Source organism: Anomaloglossus baeobatrachus, chromosome 8 (assembly GCF_048569485.1).
Source record: "Anomaloglossus baeobatrachus isolate aAnoBae1 chromosome 8, aAnoBae1.hap1, whole genome shotgun sequence".
Lineage (NCBI taxonomy): Eukaryota > Metazoa > Chordata > Amphibia > Anura > Aromobatidae > Anomaloglossus > Anomaloglossus baeobatrachus.
The window spans coordinates 90,866,923-90,880,220 of record NC_134360.1 but is presented as its reverse complement, the minus strand read 5'-3'; the positions used below and the strand labels follow the sequence as shown (position 1 = coordinate 90,880,220).

The following is a 13,298-nucleotide window of genomic DNA, read 5'->3' as shown; positions in this document are numbered from 1 at the left end:
CTTATCCATCTCTCCTGTCTGCTGCGTCTGCCCGCTGCAGTGTGAGCTGCAAGCAGACACTGCAGACAGGAGAGATGGATGAGTGCATGTCCGCACCGACGCATCATGTGTGCACGCCTGCTCAGCTCCTGCAGTGTCAGTGCAGACGAGCAGGGCCAGGTATTCAATTTGTGGAGCGCTGGGGCAGGGCAAGGTAGCGCTGTCAATCAAGCTAATGAGCATGCGGCATGATGATTCAGGGGTCAAAACAGTGCTGTGAACTGTTTGCCACGCCAAGAGAGCACTGACAATGCCTCAATTAAAGCGTTTTTCCATACAACTAAAGAAGGGAAATCTATACTGCAGGTATGATTTTTATAGGGACTGTATACGTAGTTTAAATACGACATACGCCCTTTACAAGTGTGACCATGTCCCCTACAGTGGTCAGAAACTTCTACAGTGCTCTGCTCTTCGGCCATGTTTTTTAAGAGTTGTGTAATAAATGAAAATCCTTGTTATCAGCAGTAAATTCAGAGCTCAGTGTGTTTTATTCTGTACCATGAGGAAGACACATTTATGACAATAATACCAAATGACTGGATGTACAATGGGTTGTTAGCACATAGCAGTAAGGCATGTAATGCGGGTTATTGCCACACTTCTCACTACTTCTATGTCCTCTAATAGTCTAAGCTTGGGAAGGATCATATTAGCAGGCATAAAATAATATGTAACCGTTCATACCATGGCTGTGACTGTCAAACGCTTCCCAGTCATATTTCTCCAGGGTCTGTGCATGTTCAGGCAATAGTTTTTGAGGAGGAGGCTGAAACAAGATAGGATGTTACATCAGTACACAACATACTGCTGGGAATTATCACACACTGGCTTATTATGTAATAAGGGTAGACACAACTATTCTATAGGAGTAGGCTCTCCGCTATGGGGGGGCGTGTTCTTTCTCTACTGTGTTGCTGCCTGATTATGATTGGTCAGCATCTCACTGGGAGAAGTACACACCCCCAGTGAAAACTATCTGATTACACCCACTTTAAACTTAAAAAAAAAAGTTAACGGATTAGGTTCCAAATGCTTTTATTACTAATATCTCAACGTAGAGATGAAATTTAAAAGAAAAAGGAAAAAAAAAACCCAAAACACTTTATTCAGCTCTGCTGCCACTATTACATCGTGTGAACAGTTCAATCTGAAAAATTTGGTGAAAGGTAAAGATACCGTATTTTTCGGACTATAAGACGTGTGACGCCCCTGAACTATCAGATCATCACAGGGTATTGTGCAATCTGCTCTCCCGTGCAATATCCACCTCCTTCTTGGTTATGGGTCCCCAACTATATGGTGTTGCCTACAAAAGCTAGTTAAAATCCTAGGTACACTCTGCACCACACCCCACCAGACACACCAGTGGCTGACCTGAATGGAATAGGGTCGCCCACTTGGGGGGTTGGTTAGGGGAGGTCAGGAGTGTGGACCCCCGGTCGCAGGGGATCGTGGCAAGGGGCACGGAACTGTCGAGGACAGCAGGCGGCCTTGCACCATCACCGGGCTGGGACCAGGGCACAACTGGGTACGTGGACCCTAGGTCAGGGAGTAGCTTCAGGAAACCTGACCATTTACCCAACGAGAATGGAGCCTTCAAGATCCGCTCTCCACCCGCTCCAAAAAACGAGGTACTAGCGCAACGAGGGGGATAGGACTTTCCACTAAAACGGTCCAGGAAATCCCAAGCGTGAACCCTGAGACAAAGCTCACACACTTACCTATAGTGGGGAGCGGGACCCGACTAGTTCCATACTACCGGGACCAACAGAGAAGTAAACTTAAGCGGGGCTTACACGCTACGATATCGTTAACGTATTATCGTCGAGATCACGTGTTTGTGACGCACTTCCGGCGACGTTAACGACATCGCAGCATGTGACACGTACGAGCAACCTTAGTCGATCGCAAAAGTGGCCAAAATTGTTCACCACGGAGAGGTTGTCCTGAATCAAAAAATGTGTGACACCGCAGGAGCGTCGACCATCTCCTTACCTGCCTCCACTGGAAATGCGGAAGGAAGGAGGTGGGCGGAATGTCACATCCCGCTCATCTCCGCCCCTCCACTTCTATTGGCCGGCCGCTTAGTGACGCCGCAGTGACGTCGCTACGTCGCTATGACGCCGAACGCACCTCCCCCTTGAGGGAGGGATTGTTCGGCGGTCATAGCGACGTCGCAGAGCAGGTATGTGCGTGTGACGCTGCCGTAGTGATAATGTTCGCTACGGCAGCGATCACACAATATCACACTTACGACGGAGGCGGGTGCTATCGCGCTCGACATCGACATCACGGAACCCGAACTAGCTCCCCTCAGTGGCAGCGCTATCCAAAACTTTGGTTTATCCAGTTGTCGGTGTCATCTTTATGGACTGAGTGAGTACGCAAGTGACCACTTCACTCACCACGGCACTCCCCAAAACACAATCACCGAGTCCCGGGGCATCCCCCCTACCCGTGGAGGGTTCTAACACCTGGCTGCCCCACTTCATCACCCCCGGGTACTCCCAGCTGCAGCGGTGGTACTCCAAATTACCACATACCACGGGTGGCGTCACGAACTCTAAACACAATCACCTGTAGATACCCCCTTCATTTGAGTGGCTGCACGACCACCGGGTCCGGACACCCCTCGAGCCACCGCGGATCCGGATCTGAGCAGCCCGGCTGCTGACGCAGGGGCGGCACAAGACGCACTTTTTTCCCCCCAAATGTTTGGGGAAAGTGGGGGAGGGGTGTCTTATAGCCTGAATGTAGGGCTGCAGGGAATGAGGGTGCTGCGGTGGAGCGGGTCATCGGCGGCACGAGCAGGCTGTAGCAGCTCCTGCCATGACCACGTGCACCCGCTCATTTCATATGCATCCTCCTGCCCATCATCTCTTAGCGCTGAAGCAGGCACTGACAGGTGGGTGGGATGATGGGTGGGGAGGTGCACGCATAGTAAACAGCGCTCACCGCTGGCAACTACAGACTGGAGTGATCATGTGCGGCTGTATTCACTGCCACCCCGTGCATCATCATCAGCGCGGGAGGCAGTGAATAAGTACAGTATACTCACCGGCCACTGATCCCTGCAGCATCGCGATGTCCTCCTCTCTGCCGGCCAGCTGATCTGTGTAAAGAGCGGTGAGCACAGGGATGACGTCATCCCTGTGCGCACTGCTAGTTTTCACACACATCAGCGGGCTGGCAGACAGGAGGACATCGCGATGCTGCAGGGGAACGGCTCCACACAGGTCAGCAGTGCTGCTACTGACACAGACAGGAAGATGATCGATGCTGCAGGGAGTGAGGAAAGGGGAGTATAAACGTTTATTTTTTTCTGTGCCATAGGATATAGGCCATATAGCAGGATGGGGGTATATTATGAGCAGGATGGGGGTATATAGCAGGATGAGGGCATATACCAGGATGGGGGTATATTATGAGCAGGATGGGGGTATATAGCAGGATGGGGCTATATAGCAGGATGGGGCTATATAGCAGGATGAGGGACATATATACAAGGATACAAGGATGGGGATCATATACAAGGCAGGAGGATCATTACCAGGATGGGGCACCTTAGTAGAGAATTTGGGGACATTACCCCCATAACAGTGTCAGCAGCATATCCGCGCCCCGTAACAGTCTCATGACCACATTTTTTGCTTAAAATTTTATTTTCCTCCTCTAAAACCAGGGTGCGTCTTATGGTCCGAAAAATACGGTACTAATCAGCGGCAATTAAATGGTTGGGTTGCAATCTTCCTTTACTGCACAAAGTGACCACTACTAAACATGATTTCAGATAAAAAGACGGTTTTAATGAAAATACAATAATTACTATAACCCATTAGGAATGCAGATTTATATTTTTCAACCAAACCTTCTAAAAAGGCATAAAAACTAACTTTTTTTTGTTAATTTATTTATACAGTGGGGGATAAAAGAAGGGAATTTTGTTTACTTACCGTAAATTCCTTTTCTTCTAGCTCCAATTGGGAGACCCAGACAATTGGGTGTATAGCTTATGCCTCCGGAGGCCACACAAAGTATTACACTAAAAGTGTAAAGCCCCTCCCCTTCTGCCTATACACCCCCCGTGCATCACGGGCTCCTCAGTTTTGGTGCAAAAGCAAGAAGGAGGAAAAAATTATAAACTGGTTTAAAGTAAATTCAATCCGAAGGAATATCGGAGAACTGAAACCATTCAACATGAACAACATGTGTACACAAAGAACAACAGCCCGAAGGGAACAGGAGCGGGTGCTGGGTCTCCCAATTGGAGCTAGAAGAAAAGGAATTTACGGTAAGTAAACAAAATTCCCTTCTTCTTTGTCGCTCCATTGGGAGACCCAGACAATTGGGACGTCCAAAAGCAGTCCCTGGGTGGGTAAATAATACCTCATAATAGAGCCGTAAACGGCTCCGTCCTACAGGTGGGCAACTGCCGCCTGAAGGACTCGCCTACCTAGGCTGGCATCTGCCGAAGCATAGGTATGCACCTTATAGTGTTTCGTGAAAGTGTGCAGGCTCGACCAGGTAGCTGCCTGACACACCTGCTGAGCCGTAGCCTGGTGCCGCAATGCCCAGGACGCTCCCACGGCTCTGGTAGAATGGGCCTTCAGCCCTGAGGGAACCGGAAGCCCAGCAGAACGGTAAGCTTCGAGAATTGGTTCCTTGATCCACCGAGCTAGGGTTGATTTGGAAGCCTGTGACCCTTTACGCTGGCCAGCGACAAGGACAAAGAGTGCATCCGAGCGGCGCAGGGGCGCCGTACGAGAAATGTAGAGTCTGAGTGCTCTCACCAGATCTAACAAGTGCAAATCCTTTTCACATTGATGAACTGGACGTGGACAAAAAGAGGGTAAGGAGATATCCTGATTGAGATGAAAGGGGGATACCACCTTAGGGAGAAAATCCGGAACCGGACGCAGAACCACCTTGTCCTGGTGAAACACCAGGAAAGGGGCTTTGCATGACAGCGCTGCTAGCTCAGACACTCTCCGAAGTGATGTGACTGCTACGAGGAAGACCACTTTCTGCGAAAGGCGTGAAAGAGAAATATCCTTCATTGGCTCGAAAGATGGCTTCTGAAGAGCCATCAGCACCCTGTTCAGATCCCAGGGTTCTAACGGCCGCTTGTAAGGAGGGACTATGTGACAAACCCCCTGCAGGAACGTGCGTACCTGTGGAAGTCTGGCTAGGCGCTTCTGGAAAAACACAGAGAGCGCTGAGACTTGTCCCTTAAGGGAGCCGAGCGACAAACCTTTTTCCAATCCGGATTGAAGGAAGGAAAGAAAAGTGGGCAAGGCAAATGGCCAGGGAGAAAAACCCTGATCAGAGCACCAAGATAAGAATATCCTCCACGTCCTGTGGTAGATCTTGGCGGACGTTGGTTTCCTAGCCTGTCTCATAGCGGCAATGACCTCATGAGATAACCCTGAAGACGCTAGGATCCAGGACTCAATGGTCACACAGTCAGGTTGAGGGCCGCAGAATTCAGATGGAAAAATGGCCCTTGAGACAGCAAGTCTGGTCGGTCTGGTAGTGCCCACGGTTGACCCACCGTGAGATGCCACAGATCCGGGTACTACGACCTCCTCGGCCAGTCTGGAGCGACGAGGATGGCGCGGCGGCAGTCGGACCTGATTTTGCGTAACACTCTGGGCAACAGTGCCAGAGGAGGAAACACATAAGGGAGTTGAAACTGCGACCAATCCTGAACTAAGGCGTCTGCCGCCAAAGCTCTGTGATCTTGAGACCGTGCCATGAATGTCGGGACCTTGTTGTTGTGCCGGGACGCCATTAGGTCGACGTCCGGCATCCCCCAGCGGCAACAGATCTCCTGAAACACGTCCGGGTGAAGGGACCATTCCCCTGCGTCCATGCCCTGGCGACTGAGAAAGTCTGCTTCCCAGTTTTCTACGCCCGGGATGTGAACTGCGGATATGGTGGAGGCTGTGGCTTCCACCCATAGCAGAATCCGCCGGACTTCCTGGAAGGCTTGCCGACTGCGTGTCCCGCCTTGGTGGTTGATGTATGCCACCGCTGTGGAGTTGTCCGACTGAATTCGGATCTGTTTGCCTTCCAGCCATGACTGGAACGCCTTTAGGGCAAGATATACTGCCCTTATCTCCAGAACATTGATCTGAAGGGAGGACTCTGTCTGAGTCCAAGTACCCTGAGCCCTGTGGTGGAGAAAGACCGCTCCCCACCCTGACAGGCTCGCGTCCGTCGTGACCACCGCCCAGGATGGGGGCAGGAAGGATTTCCCCTTCGACAGAGAAGTGGGGAGAAGCCACCACTGAAGGGAAGCCTTGGCTGCCCGAGAAAGGGAGACGTTCCTGTCGAGGGACGTCGACTTCCTGTCCCATTTGCGGAGAATGTCCCATTGAAGTGGGCGGAGATGAAACTGCGCAAAAGGAACTGCCTCCATTGCTGCTACCATCTTCCCTAGGAAGTGCATGAGGCGCCTCAGGGGGTGTGACTGGCCTTGAAGGAGAGATTGCACCCCTGTCTGTAGTGAACGCTGTTTGTTCAGCGGAAGCTTCACTATCGCTGAGAGAGTATGAAACTCCATGCCAAGATATGTCAGTGATTGGGCCGGTGTCAAATTTGACTTTGGAAAGTTGATGATCCACCCGAAACTCTGGAGAGTCTCCAGAGCAATGTTCAGGCTGTGTTGGCATGCCCCTTGAGAGGGTGCCTTGACAAGTAGATCGTCTAAGTAAGGGATCACCGAGTGTCCCTGAGAGTGTAGGATTGCCACCACTGTTGCCATAACCTTGGTGAAAACCCGTGGGGCTGTCGCCAGGCCAAAGGGCAGTGCCACGAACTGAAGGTGTTCGTCCCCTATGGCGAAACGCAGGAAGCGCTGATGCTCTGGTGCAATCGGTACGTGGAGATAAGCATCTTTGATGTCGATTGATGCTAGGAAATCTCCTTGGGACATTGAGGCGATGACGGAGCGGAGCGATTCCATCCGGAACCGCCTGGTTTTCACATGCTTGTTGAGCAGTTTTAGGTCCAGAACAGGACGGAAGGATCCGTCCTTTTTTGGCACCACGAACAGGTTGGAGTAAAAACCGTGACCCCGTTGCTGAAGAGGAACAGGGATCACCACTCCTTCCGCCTTCAGAGTGCACACCGCCTGCAGAAGAGCATCGGCTCTTTCGGGGGGCGGAGATGTTCTGAAGAAACAAGTCGGAGGACGAGAGCTGAACTCTATCCTGTAACCTTGAGAGAGAATGTCTCTCACCCATCGGTCTTTTACCTGTGGCAGCCAGGCGTCGCAAAAGCGGGAGAGCCTGCCACCGACCGAGGATGCGGTTTGAGGAGGCCGAAAGTCATGAGGAGGCCGCTTTGGGAGCGGCTCCTCCGGCGGTCTTTTTAGGACGTGACTTAGACCGCCATGAATCGGAGTTCCTCTGATCTTTCTGAGGCCTTTTGGACAAGGAGAATTGAGACCTGCCCGCGGTCCGAAAGGACCGAAACCTCGATTGTACTTTCCGTGGTTGAGGTCTGTTTGGTTTGGACTGGGGTAAGGATGAGTCCTTTCCCTTGGATTGTTTAATGATTTCATCCAATCGCTCACCAAACAAGCGGTCGCCAGACAATGGCAAACCGGTTAAGAACTTTTTGGAAGCAGAGTCTGCCTTCCATTCACGTAGCCACATGGCCCTGCGGACTACCACCGAATTGGCGGATGCTACCGCCGTACGGCTCGCAGAGTTCAGGATAGCATTAATGGCGTAGGACGCAAACGCCGACGCCTGAGTGGTTAAGGACACGACCTGCGGGGCAGATGTACGTGTTACTGCATTAATCTGCGCCTGACAAGCTGAGATAGCTTGGAGTGCCCATACGGCTGCGAATGCTGGAGCAAACGACGCGCCGATAGCTTCATAGATGGATTTCAACCATAGTTCCATCTGTCTGTCAGTGGCATCTTTGAGTGAAGCCCCATCTTCCACTGCCACTATGGATCTGGCCGCCAGTCTGGAGATTGGAGGGTCCACCTTAGGACACTGAGTCCAGCCCTTGACAACATCAGGGGGGAAAGGATAACGTGTATCCTTAAGGCGCTTGGAAAAACGCTTGTCTGGACAGTCTCGGTTTTTCTGGACTGCCTCTCTGAAGTCAGAGTGATCCAGAAACGTATTCAGTGTACGCTTGGGAAACCTGAAACGGAATTTCTCCTGAGAAGCTGACTCCTCAATTGTAGGAGCTGGGGGAGAAATATCCAACACCTGATTGATGGTTGCTATAAGGTCATTCACTACGGCGTCACCTTCAGGTGTATCTAGGTTGAGAGCGGCTTCAGGATCAGAATCCTGATCTGTTACCTCCGCTTCATCCTCCAGAGAGTCTTCCTGCTGAGACCCTGAACAGTGTGATGAGGTGGAGGGAATTTCCCAGCGAGCCCGCTTAGGCGGTCTGGGACTGCGGTCCATGTCAGAGACCTCACCCTGTGACCTATGGGTCATCCCAGGGGCACTTTGCTGTTCCAATTGAGGGGGACCAGGGGACAAAGATTGAACAGTGCCCGGGGCCTGAGTCACCGGTCTGGACTGTAGGGCTTCTAGTATTTTAGCAGACCATTTATCCATACTCTCAGACAGTTTGTCAGCAAAAGCTGCAAACTCCGTCCCTGTCACCTGGACAGTGGTAGCAGGTGGTTCCACCTGGGCCACCTGTAGCAGAGGCTCCGGCTGAGTAAGTGCCACAGGGGCCGAGCATTGCACACAATGAGGGTCAGTGGAACCTGCCGGTAGTATAGCTGCACATGAGGTACAGGTTGCAAAGTACGCCTGTGCTTTGGCACCCTTGCTTTTTGCGGACGACATGCTGTTGTCTCCTCTGAGAACAATCCAGGAGGGTATATAGCCAAAAAACAACAGAGCGACCGTACAGTGCAAAAATATAGCCTATCAGCCTATATATATATATATATACACTTCGGCACTCAGTGGGGCCAGCACCACAGGTGCTGCTTACCGACCGCTCAGAGCGGTTGTGTGATCACCAGATTCCCTGCCTGGGTCTCCCTGTGTTGTCTCTCCTCTCCAGCGTCTGAATCGCTGACAGGAATGGCTGCCGGCATTCTGTGGGGAGGAGGGGACCGTGGGCGTGCCCAAGAAAAGTGCGGGAATCTAGTGCCCCAGTGTACTGAGTGAGGAGGGAGGAGGATACTAATGTATGCTCCAGCCCTCAGCGCTGACGATCTGTGCAGCGTACCGCCCTTCCCCTGACTGGCAGGCCTGTGGGCGGGAATAAACGACACTAGGCCGCAGAAGCCGGGGACTAAAGTTATAAGCGCGGCCGGCAATAAGCGCGGCCGCGCGGTAGTCCCCCGGCGCACTAACACACCCAGCAGTGCTGGAATGTGTATGGCACAAGCGCTCCATGCGCGGTAGTCCCCGGCGCACTAACACACCCAGCAGTGCTGCAATGTGTATGGCACCAGCGCTCCATGCGCTGTCCCCACGGGGACACAGAGTACCTCACAGTAGCAGGGCCTTGTCCCTGACGATACCCGGCTCCTATCCAGCAGATTCCCAGGGGCTGCGGAGGGAGCACGGTCCCTGTGCCTGGAGACCGATTAGGATCCCACTTCACCCAGAGCCCATTAAGGGATGGGGAAGGAAAACAGCATGTGGCTCCTGCCTGTGTACCCGCAATGGGTACCTCAACCTTAACAGCACCGCCGACACAGTGGGGTGAGAAGGGAGCATGCTGGGGGCCCTGTTATGGGCCCTCTTTTCTTCCATCCGACCTAGTCAGCAGCTGCTGCTGACTAAGCTGTGGAGCTATGCGTGGATGTCTGCCTCCTTCGCACAAAGCATAAAAACTGAGGAGCCCGTGATGCACCGGGGGTGTATAGGCAGAAGGGGAGGGGCTTTACACTTTTAGTGTAATACTTTGTGTGGCCTCCGGAGGCATAAGCTATACACCCAATTGTCTGGGTCTCCCAATGGAGCGACAAAGAAAAGTATTTAGTCAGCCACTAATTGTGCAAGTTCTCCCACTTAAAAATATGAGAGCGGCCTGTAATTGACATCATAGGTAGACCACAACTATGAGAGGCAAAATGAGAAAACAAATCCAGAAAATCACCTTGTCTGATTTGGTAAAAATTTTTTTTGCAAATTATGGTGGAAAATAAGTATTTAGTCACCTAAAAACATGCAAGATTTCTGACTCTCACAGACCTGTAATATCTTCTTCAAGAGGCTCCTCTGTCCTCAACTCATTACCTGTAGTAATGGCATCTGTTTGAACTTGTTATCAGTGAGAAAAAGCTGTGGAGAAACAAGCGCAATAGGGTCTTACCCCAATATGTGAGGGGTAGGGAGGGGGGAGTAAAATTACTCACCAACTGCAGTTGTGAGAAGCCACAACTACTATAACCGCATATATCAAAGATCCAGGGCTGCAGCCACCAAAACCGGTAGATAACAGAAAGCACAAGAGAGAGGTGTTCAATGCCGCGCCAATAGATCACTTCAGCAGATGTTCAGATCAGTGTCACTTTATTGTTATTCAGGTCGACGCGTTTCTGGAGCATCTGCCCCCTTCATCAGGACCACCAGGAATAGAAATAACATCCAATCACTGGATTGGATGTTATTTCTATTCCTGGTGGTCCTGATGAAGGGGGCAGATGCTCCAGAAACGCGTCGACCTGAATAACAATAAAGTGACACTGATCTGAATATCTGCTGAAGTGATCTATTGGCGCGGCATTGAACACCTCTCTCTTGTGCTGTTATCTAACTTGTTATCAGTATAAAAGACACCTGTCCACAATCTCAAAACAGTCACACTCCAAACTCCACTATGGTGAAGACCAAAGAGCTATCGAAGGACACCAGAAACAAAATTGTAGCCCTGCACCAGGCTGGGAACACTGAATCTGCAATAGGCAAGCAGCTTGGTGTGGTGAAAACTGTGGGAGCAATAATAAGAAAATAGAAGACATACCAGACCACTGATAATCTCCCTCGATCTGGGGGCTCCACGCAAGATCTCACCCCGTGGGGGTCAAAATGATCACAAGAACGATGAACAAAAATCCCAGAACCACACATGGGGACCTAGTGAATGACCTGCATAGAGCTGGGACCACCGTAACAAAGGCTACCATCAGTAACACATTACGACGCCAGGGACTCAGATCCTGTAGTGCCAGATGTGTTCCCTGCTTAAGCAAGTACATGTACGAGCCCGTCTGAAGTTTTCTAGAGAGCATTTGGATTATCCAGAAGAGTATTGAAAGAATGTCATGTGGTCAGATGAAACCAAAGTAGAACTGTTGGTAGAAACACAACTCGTCGTGTTTGGAGGAGACAGAATGTTGAGTTGCATCTAAAGAACACCATACCTAATGTGAAGCATGGGGGTGGCAACAGCATGCTCTGGGGCTATTTCTCTGCAAAGAGAACAGGACGACTGATCCATGTACATGGAAGAATGAATTTGGCCATGTAGTCTGAGACCTCCTTCCATCAGCAAGGGCATTGAAGATGAAACGTGGTTGGGTCTTTCAGCATAATAATGTTCCCAAGCACACCGCCAGGGAAACGAAGGAGTGGCTTCATAAGAAGCTTATGAAGGTCCTGGAGTGGCCTAGCTAGTCTCCAGATCTCAACTCCATTGAAAACCTTTGGAGAGAGTTGAAAGTCCGTGTTGCCCAGCGACAGGCCCTAAACATCACTTCTCTAGAGGAGATCTGCATGGAGGAATGGGCCAACATACCATCAACAGTGTGTGCCAATCTTGTGAAGATTTACAGAAAACGTTTGACCTCTGTCATTGCCAACAAAGGATATATAACTAAATATTGAGATGAATTTTTGTTATTGACAAAGTATTTATTTTCCACCATAATTTGCAAAAAATATCTTGCCAAATCAGACAAGGTGATTTTCTGGATTTGTTTCCTCATTTTGTCTCTCCTAGTTGTGGCCTACCTATGGTGTCAATTACAGGCCGACCTCATCTGTTTAAGTGGGAAACCTTGCACAATTGATAGCTGATTAAATACTTTTTCCCCACTGTATAAAAACTTGTTTATGCGGAATGAAATGTATTTTTTTTTTAACTGCTACAAGTTCGCTGATGAATAATAGTAACTATGGGATGTGTTTTTTTAAGCCCACACTGTAGTATGGGGTCATGAACCCTCTTTAAATTCCATGGTTTTAAATTTTTGGATGAAAAAAATAAAGTCTGGTCCTTTTCTTTGAAGGTTTTAAAATATGACAAATACAACCTCAGATGAACATATGCCAGTGACATATTACACATCTCTATTTATTTAACAAAAACTACACCAAAATTAAAAAGTATGACATGGTAAGTACACCCCATGAATCAGATTGCAGAACCACTTTTAGCAGCAATGCCATGCAGTAATTGTTGTCTGCATCACCTTATCATTTCTGGAGCAATTTTGGCCCGATCTTCTTTACAACATTGTTTAAAGGGGATGTTTCAAAAGATTTTTTTTTTAATTTAAACTGAGTTCTTCCTCCAACTGGTATTGCTCCACTAATTCCAGAACTGAGCCCCTCCGTTCCAAAGTTATGCCTCCAGGAAAAAATTGGAAAAAATTATGCAAATTTTCTTTTCAACCAACTGGGTACTGTATATACCACAGAAATTCCCTGTGGACATTTGGTTTTTTTCCTTTGCTGCTGGCTATCAAAAACTCAAACATGCCCGTGGAGAGGTTCTGTGGTGTACACCCAGTTGGGTTAGCATTTTTATTACAAGAGGAGCACATAAATAAAGAAAAAGCTATTACAGAATCAGTGGAGCAGACTGGAGGAAGTACTTAGTATAAATTAATAGATCCAAAGAAAAGTCATCTTTAAAGGGGCTATCCGGCCTTATGGTACAAGTCTGCAGTTAAGTCACTCTGTGTGACTGCGGACTTGTGAATGCTCACACCGCACTGTCAGGATTCTCTGGTGCTAGCGCTGGAGGTCATGAAGTGACCCCAAAACATGTGATTTGCATACTTCTGACCACACTCCGACTAGACATATCCAGTCTCGCTCAGTTCACTCCTATTGTATATTACCGTATATATGTAAATTGAATACTTGCAATCACACAGCTCCTGGCGCAGGAGAATCCTGACAGTGCAGTGTGAGCATTCACAAGTCTGCAGTCACACAGTAATTGCAGACTTGTACCCCAAGGCTGTAAAACCCCTTTAAGTTCATTGATACTTGTTGGCATTCGTTTACATACAGCACTCAATG

General features: G+C 49.6%; 1 protein-coding gene across 4 annotated transcripts in view; it reads right to left on the bottom strand.

Annotated features, from left to right (window-relative positions):
* The window catches only part of LOC142249916 (40-kDa huntingtin-associated protein-like), a 72,850-nt gene that overhangs the window by 36,412 nt on the left and 23,140 nt on the right, over positions 1-13,298 (bottom strand). For all 4 annotated transcript variants that reach the window (XM_075321900.1, XM_075321897.1, XM_075321898.1 and 1 more), the window contains exon 9: positions 727-808. In XM_075321900.1, coding sequence (XP_075178015.1) covers positions 727-808 — 82 coding nt within the window. The remainder of the gene's footprint in view (positions 1-726; positions 809-13,298) is intronic.